This window comes from Chenopodium album, chromosome 3 (assembly GCF_948465745.1).
Source record: "Chenopodium album chromosome 3, dcCheAlbu1.1, whole genome shotgun sequence".
In the NCBI taxonomy this organism is placed as follows: Eukaryota; Viridiplantae; Streptophyta; class Magnoliopsida; order Caryophyllales; family Amaranthaceae; genus Chenopodium; species Chenopodium album.
Genome location: NC_137836.1, coordinates 79,218,852 through 79,242,432, shown reverse-complemented (window position 1 = coordinate 79,242,432; position 23,581 = coordinate 79,218,852). Strand labels below are relative to the sequence as shown.

Genomic DNA, 23,581 nt, shown 5'->3' with positions numbered 1-23,581 from the left:
GAAACATGATAATAGGTTGTAGACAAGATTATAATATTAACTAAGTTGTAACGCGTAGATTGGTTACTTGCAAATTTAGATTGTATCCAAAATAACTACAACACTCGTAGTTAGATACTATGTATATAATTCATGATGAGAATTTGCTTCAATAAGTTATTGACGTAAGTGATTCCAAGTTGTATGTAGTTTTAATCAGAAATGAACACATCAAAGAATATGATCTAATAATTTAAGCATATTGATTGATGTTAGTATAACTGTCATAGTTTTGTTTTATAAAAGTGAATTGAATAATAATTGATCATAATGTATAAATAATATTTTGAATTATGGTAAATGGAAGAGATTATTGATGGTATATGAAGAACGATGAAAATCATCAAGAACATAATTGATGTTGCTCCACATCTCATCTACAATTTGTTTATTAGCCTTCTCCGTGTAATGCAAAGAATCCCAAAATATATGGTCATCCACATTATTGCACAACTCGTACTCTTTTACTGGTCTTTTTCCTCCACAGCTGAGTACTCCTCGGAATTTGCCCGTCCCACAACATGCTGTCTTCCCCTCCTTGTACCCTATTTAACAACCATTTACTCCGTCAATATAAAATAACAAGAAATTAATAAAGTACGAAAAACCAAGCTAGGTGATTTATTTTAAATTGGCGAAAATTGGCCTTAACAACACCAAATATTTCTTGGATAGTTGGATGCGTGTGGTAAGTAACACCACCTATGAGTAGTAACTAGAACAACACCAACTTTTGCAATGGATGCAGTGTCATAAATATTTATTTCTACCTGTTAGAAAAAAACCAAGTATGCTTATCCATAAAGGCTACCAATTTTGCATCTATTGCAAAAGTTAGCGTTATTTTAGCTACTACTCATAGGTGGTGGTGTTCACTGCACCAAGGCTATAGTTTATGATATTGAAGCCAATTTCGCATTTTAAAAATTTGAGCCCCTCACAATATTTATTTCAAATTTTGTAGTTGCATATTAAAAAAAGGCAAGGAAGAGATCAGAGAGATACCATATTTGGAAGGGTGGTTGACTCTTTGCAATGTACTAGTGTAATAATCAAAAAGAGCATATTTGAACCCTGGTAACTGCTTTTCTAGCTCTTTTAAGCCTTGTAAAATAGCTTTGTTATGTAGCCTTATGTAACTTGTAACTTCTTTGTGACAGCCGCTATCTCCTTCTGAATTCAAGATTCTAAGGGCTGGTATACAACCCGCTGGTGGCAAGTTTAAAAACCCAAACTTTCTCCCACCTATCTTGTATACATCCTGCATAATCAACACTTCTAAATTAGGGTCTGTTCTCTTACGTTGAAATCCAGTTCAGTTCAGTTCAGCTCAGTTCAGTCCAGTTCAGTTCAGCTCATCTCCTAATTTCCTTCTCTTATAAAATATTCATTTCAGTTCAGTTCAGTTCAGCTCAATTCAGTTCAGTTCAGTTCAGTCAATGAGAACAGGCCCTAAAAACAATAAAGATTCATATAATAGAAATAGTGTTGGGATTGATACCGTCTTTGAAACAATATTAAATTATAGCCATAGTTACATACGTGATAACTAAGTTTTTACTAGTATTTTCAAAGCATGATATCGTTATTCTTATTTGCATATGTAGTCGTACTAATGAAGTCTGGCCTTGACTTCTAACATTTAGCGTATTATGATAATAAAGTGTCACATTTTTCATTTGAATTGAAAAGGTTTGTAGCTTTTTCACTTCATTTATATCAAATGAAAGAAAGTCTAAATATTATTAGCTCTAGTGTATTCCCTGGTTATTCGACCATATCTTCCATATGCTATCACATAAATGATATGCTTAGTATATGACTCCAATCAATTTCATTTTAAACGACCTATCTATCACTCCTATATCTTATTAAACGATCTATCTATCACTCCTATATCTATCGACAAAGCTATTAACCTAAGAGTTGCTATGTACTAACGTACAAAGTAATAAATACTACTCCCTCTGTCCCAGTTTACTTACAACATTTTGACTGGACACGCTTATCGATGCACATGTTTGACCGTTGATATCTTTTATTATATATTTATATAAGTTATAAAAAGTTTATATTAAGAAATTATACATTAAAATAGACCCAACAACATCTTACATGATTACATTGACTTTCATATACTAGTTAAAAAAGATGGTCAAAGGGAGATGTATGAATAGTGCAAAAAGTCAAACCGTTGCGAGTAATTTGGGACGGAGGGAGTACCTTTGATTTTTTTTTTCAGTCGCAACTTTGGAATATTTTATATCTCTCAAATAATACCCTAAAGTTGCAAATAAAAAAAAACGGAGGTAGTAGTAATACAAAATCAATACATGTTTTTATAGTTTCCTAATAAGCTATTAATTGATAATTTGGTCGATATTTTACACTCGATGAAATTGCCAAATGATTTAGGTAGAAATCACGTGTGATGGTACAATAACAGTGTATAAGACTATTAGCAAGTACTCCGTAGTAAACAAAGGTAGGGGCCTTTGCATATATAATACTATTACCTTGATAAGAAGTAATTAATGTCAAAGTTAAAAATAAAAAAGGTGGTCCAAAAATGAGGTAAAACTTTAGTGCATCTCTCATTGTCATAGCCATTAATAGATGGGCCGCAAAGTAGCAGCCTTGAATGCCTCTCATTCAGACTTTTGGAATGGTCCATATTATATTTGCTCGCTGCTATATCATATCTTTGTATGTATTTTAGCTAGTCCCAGCTCTTGGAGATCTTTTTTACATGCATGGGCACCACTACTTTCAATTTTTAAAACTTCATCTTAATTTGTACTCGATCAATTCTGCATTATTTAAACCTTCGATAAAGTCAAACTAACCCCCCGCCTAGGCATACAGTTTAACATTACTCATATACGGAGTATAGGGTAATACGAAAGATTTTTCCATTATGTATCAGTTTGAAGGTCTTGGCCTAATGGTAAAGCTCGAGATTTTATGTTTATTTAATGATTGAATCTCAAATCAGCCACCTTAAACATGTTATTGGTCTATGTCAAATCATATGACTTAAAAAGAATATTCCAATAGATTAGGTGAGATTCAAAATAAGTTACGTAAGTATAAATATAAAACAAGTGCATCATTGGTATATGTATAATAATTTTGTGTTTTTTATAGGAAAATTCATGAATGATTAACAAAATAATACTCGTATATATCTAAAAAAAACAAAGAAAACTTACATTGACCACGGAAGTTATGTTGCTGATGACCATACTAACATATTGAGATTTGGTGTAAGTAAATCGAGTTGATGAGTTTGTCAAGAAAAGGCTTATGTAATCATTTGTACCAATACCAAAAAAATACACAGCCTTTTTTAACCTCCTCTTTGCTTTTTTATCTCCTAATTTGTTTTTAAACCATCTTTCCACTTTCTTGTAGTTTTTTAACTGCATATGAAGGTCAATAACCTGCCAAAATAATTCACATTAAACAAATATTAGTAGAAACAATATATAATTAATACTTGTATCATAAAATATTTGTAAGTCAAATGTGCGGAAGATATGCTTACAATACTTAATTATGTAAAGATTACATTTTATCATTAATAATAATAAAGAAAAAAGTTGAAGATGATTAAGAAAGCCTTGCACCCTACGATACATACCGAGCCTTTGAAAGTTTCAACAAGAGCACCACCTCCAGCAGATGCAAAGTTAACTCCATAGTAAAATCGTCGTTTGCCCGGTTGAAGGTACGGTTGAATCAATGGAAGATTAGCACGCTCCGCTGAGGAACATCGAAGGTGCTGGTAAGTCAAGGACCGTACAATTTTTATTGTTGGATTAATACATGCAAAAATGTAAAAACTAAACAATGGATTATAGTTTTATATTGACGACTTTTTGAACATGCGTTTAATAGGTACATTATAATTAACTATTCGAATACTATTTCAACTAAACTAGCTGACATGCATGAATTTTACAAAAACATTAGAAAAATAATATTACCTATAAAGTCGGAAATGACACGACCATCAGAGAAACGCCCCGTGGGGTAGTGGAAGAAATTGACTCCATAAGGCCAAAAATTAGCTTGGTCAAGAGTAGTGGTATTGATATAATTGTTGTTGCCAACATCTAAAATAGAGTCCCCAAAGATGAACAAAGAATTTAGTGGGTGGTGTTTATGATGATGATGATGGGATAAGATGAGGCAACTGATATTGGAGGGAAAGGAAATTAGGAAGACATAAAGAAGAGAGATTATTAGGCTTTCCAATAACATGGCTTGGGATGATTTTTGGTCCTCTAGTTTGTTTGGAATTGGTTAAGTTGTTTATGTGTGGAAGTTGTAATGCCCCACTTATTCACATGTATATATTTTCAAATCTAAGGTTGATGATTTTTGGTCTTATAATATATGGTACCATGAGTTCGACTAGTAGGTCATGTGTCATGTGAAATCAAGTTTGTATATAATAAAGGCACTTTCATGGTCAAAAAGAAGGGAAAGGGAGAGCTCTAGCTATGAATAGAAAGAGCATGTATTTACCAAAAACCAACCATAAAAGTAGATTATTTCTTATAATAGTTGACCACGTACTAAAAGGTTTGATGATTAGGAAGTTGCTTGCAATGAAATAGAAACAAACATGGGTATGAATGTGATATGAATACATATATGAACGTGATCTTATAAATAAAGGATTAGATGGTAAAATTAATATAGTATACAAAGAATGAAATGGAGAATAAGTGACAATTTGCTTTAGTTTATGCTAAGTAATTGTGTGTTAAAATATTGATTACTTGATTATAGAGAAAATACGGTGTTAAAGGATTTATTTATTTTGTGCAAGTATAAAGTATAATATAATATTGTATGATGACTTGGCGGTAAGTTCAGATTACAAATGTAATAGGAAACATACATATATAGCTCGTCAAATGATGGGATTGAAGTAAGAGGGGCATCTTAATTACTCAATCATAAGAGGTGAGATTATTCAAAACGACATTTATTTATTGCTTATATATTCTGCAATCATCCTTAGCCTGGTTATCTTTATATATATATATAATCTGTTGTACTTCTATCTTTGATGTGAGTGTCACTAGTTAAATGTAGTGGTGATTGGGCATTTTAAATAATTGTACACGCACATTCCTATTATACGAGTATAAGCCAAATTTTTAATATGTTTGATGCCCACCTATAATACATAAAACATTTTGACTTTTAAATACTTTTAATACTAATATAAGATGAAGTATGAGTTATTATATACTAGGTATGTTTTTAAATATAAAGCATGCATCACTTACATTTATATTTAATATAGCTCATAAATAACATTAAGCTAAGTTGCAATCCAATAACTTAAATTTCCACAAATGGAATGAGAATATTTAAAATGATGCTTAAACTTTTGATTTGTTCAATTGTAAGACAACAAGTGGCATATTGGCATGCATCAATTGGCTACTTTCGGCACTTTTAGAAGGAACTTACTCCAAATAATGGCTTCATTTCATAGGACATGAGATTGATTGCCCAACTAAAAAGATTGATTGATGGGTCAAACTCCTGGTTGACCCGTTTAATAGGCTTAACCCCCAATTAGTGATAAATCAGCGAAAGTGTAATCCTTATTGTATATTAGCACCGCATGCTTAATGTTAAAAAATTGTAGTCAACTAGAAAAAAATCAAAAAAAAAGAAAAACTTTGCTTTATCATATTGTTTTCATTTATTCATATTAGACCAATGTGGGAATATTTCTTTTTCCACTCTTTCCCCAAGAATAAAGATCATCTTTCATTATGCATTCTTGATTCTCCATTTAAAATTCTCCCAATATAATACGAAAAATTAACATACATACATATATATATCAAACATTAACTGAGTAATTCAAAAATTGGTTACAAATAATATTTAAACAACATATGTGGTCGGGTCACTAAAAATTAAATTTCACTCAGTTGATCGATCGCCAATTGAACAATATTCTAATGTCAAATTGATAAAAGAGAACATTTGAACCACATGTCACTAAAGTGAAATTTTACAATAAATCGTAAAATCAAAGGTTTTTAAATTTTTTTTTAATTTTATACTCCGTACATAATTTAACCAAAAGTCGAAAAAAAAAAGTTGAAAGGAATATAGGAGTTGAGGTGGTGGTTGTGGCCACATTGTAGAGTCCCATCTCCCAAAATATTTGGTCATTATCCTCAAAAAATTGGTACATGAAATGACAGAGGAGAACAAAGGCAAAAACCCACTCACATACACATCAAAAGGAAGTGAAATGAAGAACAAAGTGGCAACTACTAGAATGAATTGCAAATTTGTCAATAAAGCTGCTTTAGAAGCATGCAACTTAACCCAGATATTTTAAAGAGGGTTTCATCCTCCCTATACTATTAGATGTGCAACATCACCTGTCACAAATTCTCAATTCTATACTTCTTGTACAATCGTGAGATTAATTCAAAAGCTCGTAACTTTAATTTGACTCAATAAGTTAAGCAAGAAGCGTATGATTGGTTATTCGATTTGCATTGATTGAATCACTTGAAATCATAATTGAAACCTAGTGGGCTAATGGTTGTTTTCTTATTAACATCCAAATACTCGGGATGCATAACTAATCTTCTTGGTTTTCTAGAAATTAAAAGACCGGGAATTTGTTTGGTTGATTTCATTTACTTCCCACGATATGATTAGAAAATTTGTTTATCTAATTCTCTAAACAAATAAATTTTTTGTATGCAAATTTCATCTTCATATTCAACGCGGATAATTATTACTAACTTTAAATCCTAGAAATTTTAATTGGTGATAATGCACCTTCAACCAAATAGTTTTGCTCACTTCCTACAAATTGTGACAGGTGATGCTCATTCACTACCTAAACTATGCTAGTATATTCCATAATATATTAATAACTAACTTAAATTACAGTACTTTAAGTAGAAGTTTGATTTGCGCAAAAAGTTGAGACAAAGTAAATTTCAAAGTCCAAACTAAAGCTAATTGAGGTATATAATCATTCTCTAGCTATACATGCCGCTGGTCTTTATTATCTCTCATATTTTGAGTTATATTGTGTACATATGATTTCATTACCATTCATTATTAGAAAATTTTCATCTATTGGGAAAAATCAACTCCTCATGTACGATGTCAAAAAATTGTCGAGTCAATTCACCAAGATTTTTTTTCTCGTCATATATATCTACAGAGAAGCTAACCACACAGCAAATTATGTTGCAACATTAGGCCATTTACATCAAACTCATCATTAAAGATATACAAGTAGTTCATTCTTAGATAATTCTTAGTAAATTTCTGCTCACATTTACCTACTTTTTATGCAACAATTCTCATAATTCTTAGTAAAGTTTTTAGGGTGATACTAGATGAGATAATGTAGATATGTAGTTCCTCAAACAAAAATAAAAAATAAAAAATAGAAAAGATAATGTAGGGTTGCACATATTGACATATAACCATAGGCTGAGTCTCACTGTTGATTTCATAGAATTGGGCTATTATCTTATTTTGTGCCCATTTCAAGCCCACCTTTCTGAAAGAATTAAGCCCATTTCACTTATGGACAACAAACTGATAAAGTCATATGTTTTTTTTTTTTTAAAAAAAAAAAAGGGAACTAGGAATTAGATTAAAAGAAAATTAAGGTTTAACATCAACAAAACTCTACTGATGTGTATAACACACCTGAATTTATGATAAAGTCATTATAACACAACTCTTTATTTCAAAATGAGAGATGCTTAATTGGACTTCAAGAATATGAATTTGTAATACAGCTACGATATATATTGAGCCAGCTGTTTAAGGTTAAGGCTTAAAGCTAACCATATCTTTGCTTGTTATATTTCATTTTTGTCGGATTATTGACAAATGCACTATTTCGTGTTAATTTTAACTTATTAATCGGATCATGTTTTTTTTTTTCCTAATAAAACTTCATTTAGTCAAGTAAAAGTCAAGAGAAAAATAGTTATTAATCTACATACGTAATATCTGAAATAACAATTTAAAATTATTCTTAAGATTATAGTATTGAATTTAACGCGTGGTATTTGTCAATAATAAAGCTATTAATTCCACTACGAGTAAATTATATTCGAAAATTAATATGAAATATATACTTGTACATTTCATAGATCAAATAGTATTTCAAATTCACTTGATAAAGTTTTACCTCAAATTCTATAGGTTGGGATTCGGAAAATGCTTGGGTGCGTGGGGCTAAACCACTAATACAAATATGAACTCCCTTGTCTTTACCCTAATAAATACTCGGTCATTAAACAAACCCTCATGTTTTGATGTTTATAGTCGAAGCCAGGTCCATGTTAAAATCAATTCTTTAGAAGTAATCCACTTGGGCTATAATTTGGAAGATCTTAACTTCGGGCCTGTTCACTTCAGCTTAATTTAAATTCAGTTCAATTTAGCTCCAATCAATTCAGTTCAGTTCAATTCATTTCAGCTCCAATCAATTCAGTTCAGCTCCTAATTTCCTTCTCTCATAAAATATTCATTTAATCTCAGTTCAGCTCCAATCAGTTCAGTTCAGTTTAGCTCATTTTAGTAAATGTGAACATGTCCTTCATCTTTCAATGTTGAAAGAACATAGTAGTACAATTGGAGCTAACATTTTACTTTACTTCATAATTATATTTAAGTTACTATTTAATTAAGAGGGTAATTAGTAAAGCACTGCCATTATTAATTTATTATTAAAGCTTTATAATCTATGGTGAAATGACAAAAGAAGAGTGCCCTTATCCCAAATAGCCAGATGTCTTGGCTCAATTGTTATGGCCTTATCTCCCTTGTGGGATAGAGCAATTTAATAATTTATACATTTATTTTAAGGTGAAGTATCGAGAAAAATTGACACTTTAAATGGTAGGTTTTATTCTTAATTAAAATTATGACAACAGGCTCCACTAATCTCCTCAAGTCAAAGATATAACTAAAGTAGTAATTGACACATAAGATGATTGTACAAATATACAATGACCACGAATCTACAATGATATTGATTTAGTGGGGAATTTTATGAATCAATTCCGAAAACTTCGAGTTTTGCACATCTTAATCACAACCATCTTTTACATGGCTATAATTGAAATGACATCAAAATATTATTGTGCATATTTTCAATTGGGATTAGATATTTCATATTTAGCAAGACTCTAGAACTTATATACTACCTTCGTTTTAAATAATTTACAACGATTTGACATTTTCTACTCACATTTTATGTCAAATCGTTTCAAATAATTTGATAGTTTCATTTCTTAATCACATCGATCAAATGATAGCGTTTCTAAGTATACCTAAACAAAGTACCTAAAATAAGGTAGTCACGCACACTTGGATGTGTGTACACATATCAATGAGGTCCTCTCAAATCAATATTGAAATGTTACTTTCATCATAAGCAACTTACTTATTTTAGATCGATGATTATTATGATATTACTATTTCAACAACTACACAAAACCCTAAATGGGCATCAATCATTAAGTACTCTCTTGATCTAGAAAAATAAAATAAAATAAAATAATCACATTATTTATTTCAATATATAGTTGAACTATCACGTATCACATATGTACTATATATATATTAGTAATGTACTCTTATCTTATCAACTTCTATGATTCAATAATAATGGAAATACTTTGGAAAAAAAAAAGAAGCAAAATCCCCATGTATTTAGCGATGAGGTTTTAACCTTTAGGGCAAGATTTTGGTTTGATCACAACTACATTCTACTAATAGAAACCGTAAAATCGTTGTTTTTAAATACTTTACAACCTTACATGTACTCTGTATGTAGTCATTTGTTTTATTTGCTAATGAGCTTAATTGTTGTAAAGCTTTTTTTTATACTATTACAGGAGGGTGTGTTTTAGTTGCCTCTTTGTAAGAGTTACATTTTATAATTTTAAACAAAATGGTGTAATAAATACAGACAAAGAGGTAAACCTTTTTCAATTGACTCAACTAGGTGTGTACTTTTATAATACGCCACGAGACTAGCCTTTAATAGGTAAATTGTTTTAAAATAAGTATCTACGTCACTCATTATGTAACAATATTAATATAAAAAAATATCAATAAATAGTATACATAAAAAATTAAACAATTAAGAGACGAATTCTCAACCTCTAAATTATGAGTGACGCATTAAGTCATCAAAGCAGCTCTAAAATGTATACACATCACTAAAATCTAAATTTTATTATGTATCAATCCATCACCCCTATCTGGCTATCTATAAACAACATTGAACCATCTACATAAATGACCAAATGTAACACTAAAAATAAAATTCACACACATCATCCTCTAGAAACACAAAGAACTTGGAAGTTCCAACGTAGAACGCCTGCGCAACGCCGCAGCAACAAGTCGGTTGGCGGCACCGACGTCGCAACCATGGCCTTACACGTGAAGAATGGCGTGTATATTGGCCATAACCCATACCCTAAAGAGGTGAATTCTCCGGACTATAGCATAATACAAATGTAGCCAAACCAAGTAAAGCTAAAACAACACCCTTCAAAATGGGGGTGATAACATACGTCCACTAGCAAAATGGAGACAAAAATGGAGGGCCCCAACATATTCTATTTATATCAAAGACGTGACAATTGAAAATATTACAACTTGCTAAATTATTTAAGCGTTACGTTTTATAATAGTACTAAATAGTACTAGAACATTTTAGTAGCAACTTGCAACTTGCAAGCTCAAAGTTTGAGAGAGTTGTGCTAGTTTACCCCAACAATTTTCCAGGAACTAACGTGTTCCTTGAATTAGTAACGCTTCAAATAATCATTTCATTATTTCTACGTCTTGACAACTATACAGCAATGTGGTACTGAGTATTTGCTAACACGACTTTAGGAAAATCTTACATCGATTAATCTTTGTCTTGCCTTAACGGAAGGATGATAATATACATCTTTAAACGAGAAGATTAAAGGACCCAATTACATTTTTGGTATCTCCGGATTTTTGCTACTCCCTAGTACTCCGTAAATACAAGCTTTGATTGAAAACACTAGAGATTTTAAAACATTATAAGGTATGGAATAAGTAATAGCATCCGTAAAATGGATTTTAAGCATTCCTTTTCAAGGGACTTAACCTACCGATTGTGTCAAAAATAGCTTCCCACTTTAGGGGGTGCTAAATGCCTAAACCTATCAATACACTTAAGGCTCTATCTAAATAAAAATTAAAAACAAAAAATTTGTAAATTAAAAAAATAAAAACCCTAATAGACATTCAAATATGGCAAAAGATAGGATGCCCTGATCAAATAGACAATGTTGCGTTTGTCCAACTACTTACCACCTAAATTCTCACAACCAAACTAGTAAGCAATCTATGCCCAAGGCACTAGGAAGATAGCTTGCCATTTTATGCAAGTATCCAATGCAAGGGAAAATCGGGCTAAAGTCATTAACTCAAAATCCTACCCTTTGAGCCATTTCCGAAGGACTCGAACTGTCGGCTTAGCCAACCAAAATACATTAACATTCATTGAAGCTTTATCCTAATGGCAGCCGCATTAAAAAATAAAGCAACAAACCATAATTAGAGGTGCAATAACAGACTGAAAGCACAGGTTCAGCTTTCATGAAGTCGGGATAAACATAGCAAGTACATATTCTGAAACTTAAAAGAGTCTCAAATGCAAGAACGAACCTAAATTCACCTATGTACTCCCATATAACTGCAACTGCCCAATAAGACCACTACGCAATCTCATATTTAAAAGTCACCTCGCGAACAGACACTCCTGAAAATTGGACAAAAACAGATTCTAATCACCACCTCTAGGGTAAAAATTAAACTCGAAATCCAAAGTTTGTTTCTAAATGATTTGGCGATACAAAGACTAACTGACCAGAGGTGGTAACTAACATGTTTTATTTACATAAGGTCTGCAAAGCGCACCCTTAGCTTAGAAGACTCCTCCGGGGAAGTCATCAAAGCTCCACAGCTCCATTGGATTAGCACCTCCATTAGATGCATCACCTCCAAGAAAAGCATCAATAGCCCAGTTCTCATCAAGGTATGGCGTCTCCAAGAAATTCAACTGGGATTCAAGATCAGCATCAGAAAGCTCTTCAGACAGGCTCTTGCCGCTATTCTCCTCAAAAGGTACAGCATCTCCTGATGTCGATTTCAACTTCTTTGTTGCATTTCCGCTGTCATCACTTTCAAGAGCAGCTGAGAAGAATGAGGATATCTCTGGGGTTTTCGGGCCGTTCTCTCCCCAATTAAAGTCAGAACAATCAAAAGAGTTGCTACCTTCATCTGAATTGAAAAACAGATCAGTACCCCCAGAGAGGGAGTTAAAGGGGTTCACTGCTAACTCTCCCAGAGCAGGCATTGGGTTTGAGTACTCAAACTGATTGACTTGTGGCTTCTCCTCCACAAGAGCAAAATTATTGTAATACTCATTCTGAGCATTGTTCATGATATTAAAGCTCTGGTTCATGTTCTGCATTGGAGCAGGAGAGGCTGTCTTGGCAGCTGGTTTCTGGGCACGAGCTTTAACAGTGCGCCTAGGAGCAGCAGCTGATACGGGGGTTTCCTCAGGGAAATTCACCTTGGCTTTCTCACCACGGATCCTGCGTGCCTCAGCATCATATGCTCTAGCAGCTTCTTCAGCAGTGTTGAATGTTCCGAGCCAAACACGAACACCCTTCCTAGGGTCACGGATCTCAGCAGCCCATTTGCCCCATGGGCGTTGTCGAATACCACGATACTGGTTCTTCCTCTTTCTTTTAGCGGTTTTCTCAGCCTGGCTATTGAACTCTACAGGCTTCAGTCCTGCAAACATCAGAGGAATGACATAATAAGTAAACACACAAGCCAGCTATTTTCGGGGTAAACCAAGATTAAATCAAACTAGAAGAAACAGTAAATCTAAAGACATATTAGTCAGACCAAAATTTCCTAGAAAGTTCAGCGAGATGACATTAATCAGTCACATGGTAAAATAAGTCCTGTTGAAATTTGACAGCAAAGTATGAAATTTTATTAACAGCTGATCATTTCAAATTCATCAATTCTACCAAATCGAGTCAATAAGAGCCGTGTAGAAATTTGACAACAGCAACAAAAATAACAAAGCATTAATCCCGAATTTCCGAAAGGATGGGATCGACTACATGAACCAAGAATTTATCGAGAGAGAGAATTCCTCAAAAATACTTTTTTTTTTTTTTTTTTTATCAACAATTCTATGAATTCTATCTAATCATCTAATGCTATCTATGCTCTTGCAAAATCTTTTTCACCATATAATTTTTAATCTCGTTAAATTAGTTCATCTTCCCAAATTTGATACACAACAAAATGGAAAAAAAAAAAAAAATCTTTCTGCAAAAATTCCTCTACAAAGAGGCCAAAAAAATCAACCAATCCATAAATTCATATCAACCAAAAAAACAATTCATCAATCAAATGGAACCAATTTCAACAAAGATTACTCCTTTTTAAAGCAAAAAATTATAATCTATGTATCATGAAAATGATATAAATTATAGTGATTTCCAATTTATTAGTAATTATTAGTATTATGATCAAAGAAATTGGTAAAGCATAATCAAATGTTAAACAACCAAATTTTAAGCATCCAATTAAGCAAATACAAATAGAACTAAACCTACCAACCCAACTAAAAAACCCACAAATTTCAAGCAAACAATCAAGTTTTTTTAATGTTGTAAATTATCAGAATTAAAAATAATCATGAACAAATGTCCTAAATAATTATTATAAGATTCCTAAATAATCAATCAAAATTATTATTCAACCCAATTTCAAGCAACCAATTAAGCAAAAATACAAATTGTAAACTAAACCCACCAACCCACCCAAAAAAAAACCACAAATTTCAAGCAAACAATAAAGCAAATTACATATCTGTAAATCATATGAAACCCAAAAAAAAAACAAAAAAAAAAAAACTACCCACCTCACCTACCATGAATTAAACTGAAATTAAAATTTCAAGAACCCAAAAAATTTTATCTTTTTAATTAATCAAATAATCATCAGCATTTCCCACAAAAAATCAGCAACCCAGATAAATTTCTAACCAGAACATAAACATAAAACTCTAAAAAAAAAAAAAAAAACACTCAAATAATAAATAAAATAAAGAAATGGGTAAAAAGGAGCATACCATTAGAAGATTTGGGCTTAAAAAGGCCAAAAGAAAAGGGTTTAAAGTGAGGAATGATAGAAATATCATCATCAGATTCATCTTTAAACTCAAGAAAATCAGCCTCAAAAGCTTGATCAGCAACAGCATCATCATCTTCATCAACAACATTAACAGTTTCAGATCTCAAAGGCTTAGAGTATCCACTAACACCCTTTTTCAATTCAGGCCATAAATAATCGGAATTCAGACGATGAGATCTGCCTGCCGGAATGAAGTCGGAGATTACAGCACCTCCACACATGATTGATTGTTTCTCTAATTAATAAAGCTTGAAAATATTATTAGAAGGTTTTTTTTTTTAATTTTTGGATGAAATTGGTTTTTGCGAAATTAATAAAATAAAAATGGGTTTAGAAATGAAGTGAAGTTTGGGGTGGGGTTATTTATAGGGAAGGTCAGGTGTGATGTCAGTTGTGATTATAGGACAATGGATTGAGAATTGAGATGGCTTGTGCCTTGTGGTATGGTAAGTTGTGTGGCCACCTTGTGTCCCACTTTTTTATTTTTCATCAAAACTTTTATTTCCTCTGTTTCGTAATAATTAATACATTTAAATTTAATGCACTAGTTTGATCAAATAATTTTAATTCAGTAAAATTGATTTCAGTTCATTTAAATGAGTAAATTGAAAGAAAAAATATAATTGAAAATCTGTAAAATAATTTCAGTTTAGCAAAAATAAGGTAAAATAAACGAGGCCTAAATATAAATAATTATATATTAATAAAAACTACTCTATGTGTAGAATACAGAGTAGTTGATGACCTAATAGAAAATTATTTTGATTAGCTAGTAGTTGATGTTAATTAGTTTAGTTGGCTTAAGTTTTAGGGGTGGTGTCCAAAACCTGTAATTAAATCTTGTCTACATCACTATCCTTTAATTTGTGTGCAAAATCACACAAGATTGTATGAAATAATAGCAGGTATGTACACAATTAAAACAGAATCAATTAGGATCATACAATCATATTTATTTCCTAATAAGATTAATTCAATCCTGTTTTCAACTTAAACAACGGGCGCCTAAGTATTATTTAGAATACTGTCATAAGTTTGTATTAGCAGTATTATGTTTTTCAATAATGTACGTTATTACAAGGGTGGTATCTAAGACCTGTAATCAAGTCTCATCTACATCACTATCCTTTGTGTGCAACATCACAGAGGAGTTATACGAAATAAGCAGGTATGTACATAATTAAAACAGAATCAATCAGGATCATACAATTGTATTTATTCACTATTAAGATTAACGCAATCTTGTTTTCAACTTAAACAACGGGCGAGTAAGAATATTTTGAATATGTCATAAGTATTAGCAGTATTAAGGGCCTGTTCTCATACGTTGAAATGCAGTTCAGTTCAGCTTAGTTCAGTTTAGTTTAGTTCAATTCAGTTCAGCTCCTAATTTCCTTCTCTAATAAAATATTCATTTCAGTTCAGTTCAGCTCCTAATTTCCCTTTCTTATAAAATATTCATTTCAGTTCAGTTCGGTCAATGAGAACATGCCCTAAGTTTATCAATAATGTAGCTTATTACCATGATCATAGCGTGAATTTAAAAAACATGTCCTCCACTATTTTTATTTATGTTTGTTCTATTCACTTATATTTTAAGTTGTTTTTCGATGCACATATTTAACCAATTGTCAGATTTTTAATTGCACACGAACAATTGTAACTTTATATAATGAATGTTTTTTTTTTTTTTTTTTAAATCCGTATTTTATGTGAATGATTTTCATACAAAAATAAATCGCGTTGTTAAACAGTCAGCATCCAACAAGCAATTGTCAAACAAGATTTTAGGTGGCTGGTTTATGTTGGCTAGTTTACGCGGGTTACCTTGTTTGGCAATTGCTTATTGGTTGTCGGTTGTTTAACTTAGTTAGTTTGACTAGCTTTTAGCATTGACTATTTGTACTAGTTTTGTTTGACTAGGTTTCATTTGTTGTATTACCTCTGTTAATTTTTATGTGCAACTTTGGGGTATTATTTGCGAGATATAAAATATTCCAAAGTTGCACATAAAAATTAACGGAGGTAGTATTTAAATATGTTTAGTAGAATTAATTGTTAGCTGTAACTATGCAAAACAACCTTTACGGACATTATTATGTGTCTTAATTCATATTCATCTATTATAAATATTATTTAGTTATTAACTAGCCTTCTGGCCGATTGTCATAGAAAATTGCATTGTGAAATGAGTGCGGAGATACCAAAAAATCATTATGGGTGTAATATGTATATAATAAATAAATAAATAATAAATAAATAAATAAAAACACCTTGATTAAAAGGAATTAATTTTTTGGGATTTTAATTCAAAATGAGGTTTGGAAAAAAGAAGACGGTGGGACTAATACTTTCTCCGTTTCTTTTTAGTTGCAACCCCTTCTTCTTTTGAAAATTGTTAATTACTTGCAACACTTATTATTTTTGACATTTTTTTCTCTCAATCTCTATCTTATCCACATGGACCCCTCTTATTTTTCTCTCTATCACTCTCCTCATTAAATTTTACATAGAAGACGTGAAAATAAAAGTGTTGCAACTAAAAAAAAGCAGAGAAAGTATTAAAGAAATTTAAGAAAAAGGTTGAATTGAAGAGGGAAGAGGAAGATGAAATGTTTAATGAAAGAGCTAAGAAAGATAGTGTAATAATAAAATTAAAAATGTAAGAAGACATGTGCAGTGGTATATTGGGCTTGGTTGGAAAATATAATAGGATAGGACATATGTCTTTTTCGGTTTGAGTTTTTAAATACTAAGTACATATATGTTTCTATACTAGTTAGAGCCTGTTCATATCTATTGAACTGAACTGAACTAATTGGAGCTAAACTGAACTAAACTTTTGAGAGAAGGAAATTATGAGCTAAAATGAATTGAACTGATTGGAGTTGAACTGAAGTGAAATTAAGTTGAAGTGAACAATCACAAATCACAAATTATAAATTATAAATTACTCATTATTGTTACTAATTAAGGATCAAAATGTAATTATATTAATGGAAGCCAAAATCAAATAGCTAGTAAGACTAGTTTTTTCTTTTTGGCGAAAAGGCGACTTTTCAACTAATTAAAAAGCCACTTACCAAATACCTTTTTTTGACTGTTTGACCAAAATATAAAGCTAAAAGTCAATTTAAAAACTAGTCAAAAATCATTTTCCAAACATGACCTTTACCTTATGATTATGTTTTGAAGTATAAAAGATAACATCGAAAATATCCGATTTCATTTTTCATGGAATTTCTTAAGATTCCAAATGGTACAAATATTTTAAAATAGAGGGATAAGGGGTTTTGATTTTTTTTTTTTTTTTTTGATTTTTTGTTTTTTTGATTTTTTTTTTTTTTTTAAAAAAGTGACAATCAGGGCCTGTTTTTTTCAGCTTAATTTCAGTTCAGATCACTTCAGTTCCTAGTTTCCTTCTCTCGTAAAATATTCATTTCAGCTCTATTTAGTTCAATTCAGTTCAGCTCCAATCAGTTCAGTAAATCAGAATAGGCTTTGATTCCACAATATGAGTAGGAGTTATGAAGTTTTGAAGTGTAGTTGTTGTGCAGATGAAACGAGTGATTAACATACATTACATATGCTTACCAAATTCTTATCAAATTCTTACGTAGGATTATATGCATTTGACTGTCTGAATTTCTTGTTATTGCCTCCGTCGTGGTAAAAGAATGTGGTCGGACTTTTAAACACCTTCACTAAACCGTACGAATAGTTTCTAGACGCAATATTGCAAGGGCTCAATATATGCAATTATGCATAATTGCCAATTCTTCTAGTATATATTGTTCATACTCTTAACGATGTAATATTTGTTAGTGTATTTTAAAAGAGAATCATAATCATGCAAGCTAAGTTTATTATTATTATTATTATTATTATTATTATTATTATTATTATTATTATTATTATTATTATTTGTAGGGAAAATCACTACTAGAATCCGGGCAAATAGCGACAAATTTTCTACGACAACTAGCAAAACTGTCGCAATTTTTTAATTTTACGACGGTTTTTGAATCTGTCGTTGATTTACGACAATTTTTATGCAATTAAACTGTCGTAATAGACATTAAAAATAATTATAATTTTTTAAAATTTTTGCGACAACTATAAACTGTCGCAAATTACGACGTTTTTAAAAACTGTCGTAAATTGCGACAGATAATGGCTGTCGTAGAATTAAATTTTATTATTTTGATTATGGGTATTTAAAAACCCAGCAAGCCCACACCAAACCCTATTCTTGTTTTCATCCGCCGTTTCACCTCCTCTCTTAGTTTTCTCTCTCCTCTCTCTCTCTTAGTTCATCTATCCTCCTCCTTTCTCCTCATCTCAATTTCCTTAGTCACAAATTCATCATCTGCACAACTCTGTTCTATTTCTTTCTCATGCGAAAAAAAAATCATGGTCGAACTTCTTTGGGCTAATTCTTTCGTGGTTGCGGTCGTGGAGCACGAAACATCATGTTTGGAGGTCTGATTTCGTGATGTTGGAGTTTACTTGGTCACATTCGACCATAAAAATTCCAGATCTGGTGTTTTTATGGTCGAATTTGACCATAAAAACCCAAAGAACAAAAAATTTTCGAAGGTATGTTAATTTTTTTTATATATTTTTTTTGTATTATTTTTGTGGCTTATGTTTAATTTTTGGTTTAAATTCATAATTTTCTATTCAATTACCGGTTTATTTTGTTATTTTTTGTTTATTTTCGTGTAACTTAGTTATTTGTGTTATCATTTTTTATATGTTAACTTTTATTTACTTTTGTTCGATTTATTTGATGGATATTTTGTGTTTTTTTTTTTTTTTTACATGTTGTTGCTTTTTTGTATGAATTTGCATAGTACTTTTTTTCAAGAAATTTCTGGTTTTTAATTAATTTTTTGTTCGATTTTATTGTGGTTTTTATTATTAGTTGATGTATATTTGTATTTCATGTTTTGTTATTTATATTTTTTTTGTTTTATATTTACATTTTTCTTTATTTATTGTGTACTTTTGGTTTTTTCGTTTAATTTATGTGTTTGATTGTTATATCTAAAACTTGTACTTTTGTAATTTTTGGTGCAATGTGTGAGACTGTGAGGGTTGTCTGTGGTGGTGGGAAGGGCGAGTTGGGGTGGGTGGGAATGAATGGGGGCAGGGAGGCCTGAGTAAAGTGGGCAGGGGTAATGCCGTAATGGGGAAAGCGTTGATTTTCTTTTTTAAATTTTTTGCGACGGCCAGCCGTCGGTAAATCCGTGATTTACGACAATTTTATTTTCTGTCGTAATTTTACGACGGTTTTAAACTGTCGTAAAGTTATTGTAGCGACAAAATACAACACTGTCGTTGAAATTAATAAAACCGTCGTAATAAATTTTTACGACAGTCAAACTGTCGTAAAAATGAAAATTTGCGACAATGCTGATTACGACAAGCCCATTACGACAGTTGGCTGTCGTAACTAATTTTAGCGACGGTTTTTGTTATTTTTGCGACAGATTTTGGCTGTCGCAAAATCGCTTATTTCTTGTAGTGAATTATCATGTAATGTTTTGCTAGCTTGATTTTAAATCTAACACTTCTCATATATAATTTCTTTCTCATCATTTGTTGAAGTATAAACTTCCCAAACAACATATATAAATGTCCCACATCGAGAAAAGAAGAAAGAGTTAAACACTTTATAAGACTAAGAGACTACATACTCTTTTTATTGTCATATGGTTTTGGGATGAAATTTTCTTTTGTCTTGTGAAGTGGACTCTCTTTCTCGGTTACAGATGCAGCCAAAACCCATATTGAACATGGGACTTTGCATGTGAGGGAAAGTATAATCTTTTCAAATAACACATGTAAGTAACCACATTAAGAAAAAGAAGAGAAAAACCACAATTGCACATTAATTTTCTTTTGTTCAGTTCCATTAAAAAAAGTTATAGAGAAATAGGGGTAGGAATGCGAGAAAGGGGAAGAGGAAAGCAAAAAAGGAAGGAGGGACTAAGGAAGGATGGAAAATGTGGCTTTTCTTGTTTTATAAAGAAAAATGATAAACAAAAAAAAAGGAAAAAAACATTTTTCATGAAAACATTTTACATCAAACCACAAAGCCTAAATAAAAATGGAAGAAATTAAAGATAATTTTTGTTTACTTTTTAAAATAATCAAGGTGATATTTCCTTCAAGATTATTTAAAGAGATTGATAGATTGAATAATCATCCCTCTTGAATCTGCAATTTTGTCCTCTATAGGCTAAAAAAAAAAACATTAATCAATTATATTCACCAAAAAAAAAAAAAAAAAAACAATTATATATCATGCTTTCGTAATGCATGAATAATTCACAAATTAAAAGTACTACAATGTTTTTTCTTAAATCAAATTAATTCCAACTCTTTAAATAGAATTTTGACGTTAATAATAGTAGTAATAATTTGAGTTTGTACTATTTTCACCGTATTAATTCGTAGAGTATTCCTTTATTTTACCGGGTAAGAGAAAGTAAAAAATTACCCAAAAAAAAAAAAAAAAGTAAAAACTGAAAAGTGAGGTGGTAGAATTGAAATTGAAAAGGTAGGAAGATGCATGCACCAAAATCTGCTGTTAGTTGGGAAAAGAAGACAGAGAAAGGTAAAGACGACAACAAAAGCTAACAAGAAAGAATTTTATGGGCCCACCTTGGTCAACTATTTAGGCCATCATCACATTATTTACTCCTACTCGTCTTATAATATAAGGTCCATACTCGTATAATATATGGTCATAATAGTAACGCAGAAAAATAGAAAATAGACCACACAACCCAGTTAATTAAGGGAAAGGTTGAACGAGATTGCTATTTGCTATTTGCTATTTGCTATTTGCTAAAGCTTCTTTCTACGGAGTATTTTATTCGTATGCATTTGCTAAGCAACCCCCAATTGCTTGTGTTCATCTGCTTGCAACTGCTTATGCATTTGGATTTGAAGCACCTATTCTACATGTAGTATACGTGGCGACTTTGTGGATTGGACGACAAATGTAGGTCATTTTATTGATCAATATTCATTGAGACTATTTAATTGTGTGTAGTATGTACTGTTATTTGGTACGGAGTATGAAAATTTGTAGTACTTATGATGGATGCATGCGAGTACTTATAAGGTAAAGTGGTAAATAAAATAAGCTATGAGACTTACTACGATATGATATACAGGATTAAATAATAATTGTATTTAACTACATATTGGAGAAGACTTTTAATCTTAGGGATTAATAATTAAAAATAAAATTATGTTGGGATAAAAATGAAATAAATCGAGAGTTTAAGCATAATTTCCTATATAGATAGGCTGAACAAACCGTCAAAAAAAAAAAAAATAATAGTCTGAACAAAAAATATCATCGTCTCTTTGATATTGAGTCATAAGAACGTACCATAGAAAAGGTCGAATAAGGGCTTGTTTGGTTCACCTTATTTTTGCTTATCTGATATGAAAGTCAGATTTAACCAAACTTTGACCTTAAATATACGATAATCTATACGGAAAAAGTATATCAAGTAAGGTCTTGTTAGATTCGTATTAATGTGTATTTTGTTAACATGTGATTTTCATAATTTTTTCATTATGAAATTAAAGATATTGTGCGATAAAAAACTGCACATAAAACGATAATATGATCCGAACTTATATGATCTGATCTGATCTGAACTTATTTTTTTAAAAATAAGTAAAAATAAGGTGAACTAAACAAGGCCTAAATTAGGACAAAAATATACCCTACATCTTAAGTTTATATTTATTTATAACCTCCTTGCAAAGTAAAACTTTAACAAATAACAATAGAAAATCCCTAAATTATTAAACTATCCATATTATAAGGGCTGGGACAAATATTTTCTATTATTACTAATTCACAACTAAACAAGCACTGAATTTTGTTAATACAGAAAATTTATGGCTGATAGTAACCTATTTGGAGATGTACATTCGATTCCTATAATTAAGGCTATTAAGCTGGGCTTTGTAACAAGCTTAGCTTAGAGCAACTCCCATGGCAACCTAATTGTCAAATTTAGCACCGTCAGCTAGATTTGTTCAGGATTGTCTTTTTTGTCCTTGCTAAGTGTTTAGTAGTGCATTGCACTTACTGGTTACCGACCCCTCAATACTGATAGGTATATTTTTTGTTAGGGTTGCTATTTTTGGTCCACAGGACCTCCAAAACATTATGCTTATTTTCCGATCCTCTGTAGAAGGAAATCGATTATGGTCTGTAACTAACTTATTGGCTATAGCCTAATGTTATATATTTCGTTATTTTAGTTTATTTATGGTGAATTGACTATATATATATATAAACTTTGGCTCAAGTTTATGCTCGTATGTAATACTCTCATTGTCCAGGATTAATATTTATGTTGATAGTGAACTTTAAAGTGTTCAAAGTAGTAATAAGTATTGATCTCCGAATCTAGCTAGATGGAGGGGATAACTCTTCTAAAGGCTTTACATGCATGATGCAACAACAAAAAAAATGTACTCTTTATAACAAATTAGTGTTAGTATACATAAATGTACAATAAGATCGAGGAAAGAGGGGAGGGGATAAGGGGGGACCGGGAAAAAAAAGTACAGTTAGATGAAGTGTAGGGAGGAGGGGACTGTGGACCAAGGAAATGAAACAAAATAGAGAATAGATAATAAAACAATCATTATTTATTTATGATCCTTATTTTCTCTTAAGTCATCTGTTAAAAGTACACAATAGTACCTGAAATATTGAATATTGATCAATAGAATTAACTCTAATTGAGTTATATATATATATATATATATAAACCGGACTGAACGTGTTACCGAGAAATAAAAAGGGGGATTAGTTTTGTGCCCGGCGATGTCCGGATAGTTATGGACTTTTTTAAGTATAAAATTATACTATTATAATTCAATTTGATTGAAAATAGAATTATAAATTAATTTTTTTTTTCTATAAAGTCAATTTATATTTATCCAACGTGGTACGATGCTTGGCGAAAAATTAAAACGCTAAATGATGTTGTCTTGTGGCCTAATTATAAATTTATTATTTGGTATTTTATCGAAGAAATAACTCTAAACTAATAATCTTATTCTAAAATTCTATCCTAATTTGATTGAAAATAGGATTTTTATCTAATTTTTTTTATTTTATGAAATCTATCCAAGGTGATGCGACACTTGATGGTTTTTTATCATATGAAGTCTATCTAAGTATATC

The 23,581-nt window shown here is 31.1% G+C and overlaps 2 protein-coding genes across 3 annotated transcripts; both read right to left on the bottom strand.

The window, feature by feature from the left end:
- Positions 1-220: 220 nt before the first annotated feature.
- On the bottom strand, positions 221-4,382 carry LOC145618379 (GDSL esterase/lipase 5-like). The gene is made up of 5 exons (XM_081673156.1): positions 4,029-4,382; positions 3,683-3,804; positions 3,252-3,482; positions 1,045-1,300; positions 221-584 (listed from the first exon to the last, which is right to left on the bottom strand). The coding sequence occupies exons 1-5, from the start codon at positions 4,303-4,305 to the stop codon at positions 331-333; spliced, it is 1,140 nt and encodes a 379-aa protein (XP_081529282.1). The 5' UTR covers positions 4,306-4,382; the 3' UTR covers positions 221-330.
- A 7,271-nt stretch (positions 4,383-11,653) lies between these two features.
- On the bottom strand, positions 11,654-14,687 carry LOC145624373 (ethylene-responsive transcription factor RAP2-12-like). 2 transcript variants are annotated; one of them, XM_081677394.1, is made up of 3 exons: positions 14,285-14,687; positions 12,010-12,924; positions 11,654-11,884 (listed from the first exon to the last, which is right to left on the bottom strand). In XM_081677394.1, exons 1-2 carry the CDS (start codon positions 14,565-14,567, stop codon positions 12,050-12,052), a joined length of 1,158 nt encoding a protein of 385 aa, XP_081533520.1. In that variant the 5' UTR covers positions 14,568-14,687; the 3' UTR covers positions 11,654-11,884; positions 12,010-12,049. The 2 variants fall into 2 exon arrangements, with proteins under 2 accessions (XP_081533520.1, XP_081533519.1); XM_081677393.1 differs by having other exon boundaries at positions 11,654-12,924; positions 14,285-14,686.
- Between the last annotated feature and the right edge of the window lie 8,894 nt (positions 14,688-23,581).

Coding starts and splice junctions, on each gene's coding strand:
- LOC145618379 (XM_081673156.1), bottom strand. CDS start 4,305: ATGTTATTGGAAAGCCTAATAATCTCTCTTCTTTATGTCTTCCTAATT. Junction 3,483..3,682: donor TTGAAACTTTCAAAGGCTCG/GTATGTATCGTA, acceptor TTATTTTGGCAG/GTTATTGACCTTCATATGCA. Junction 585..1,044: donor CAACCACCCTTCCAAATATG/GTATCTCTCTGA, acceptor GTTGTTAAATAG/GGTACAAGGAGGGGAAGACA.
- LOC145624373 (XM_081677394.1), bottom strand. CDS start 14,567: ATGTGTGGAGGTGCTGTAATCTCCGACTTCATTCCGGCAGGCAGATCT. Junction 12,925..14,284: donor TAAGCCCAAATCTTCTAATG/GTATGCTCCTTT, acceptor TGATGTTTGCAG/GACTGAAGCCTGTAGAGTTC.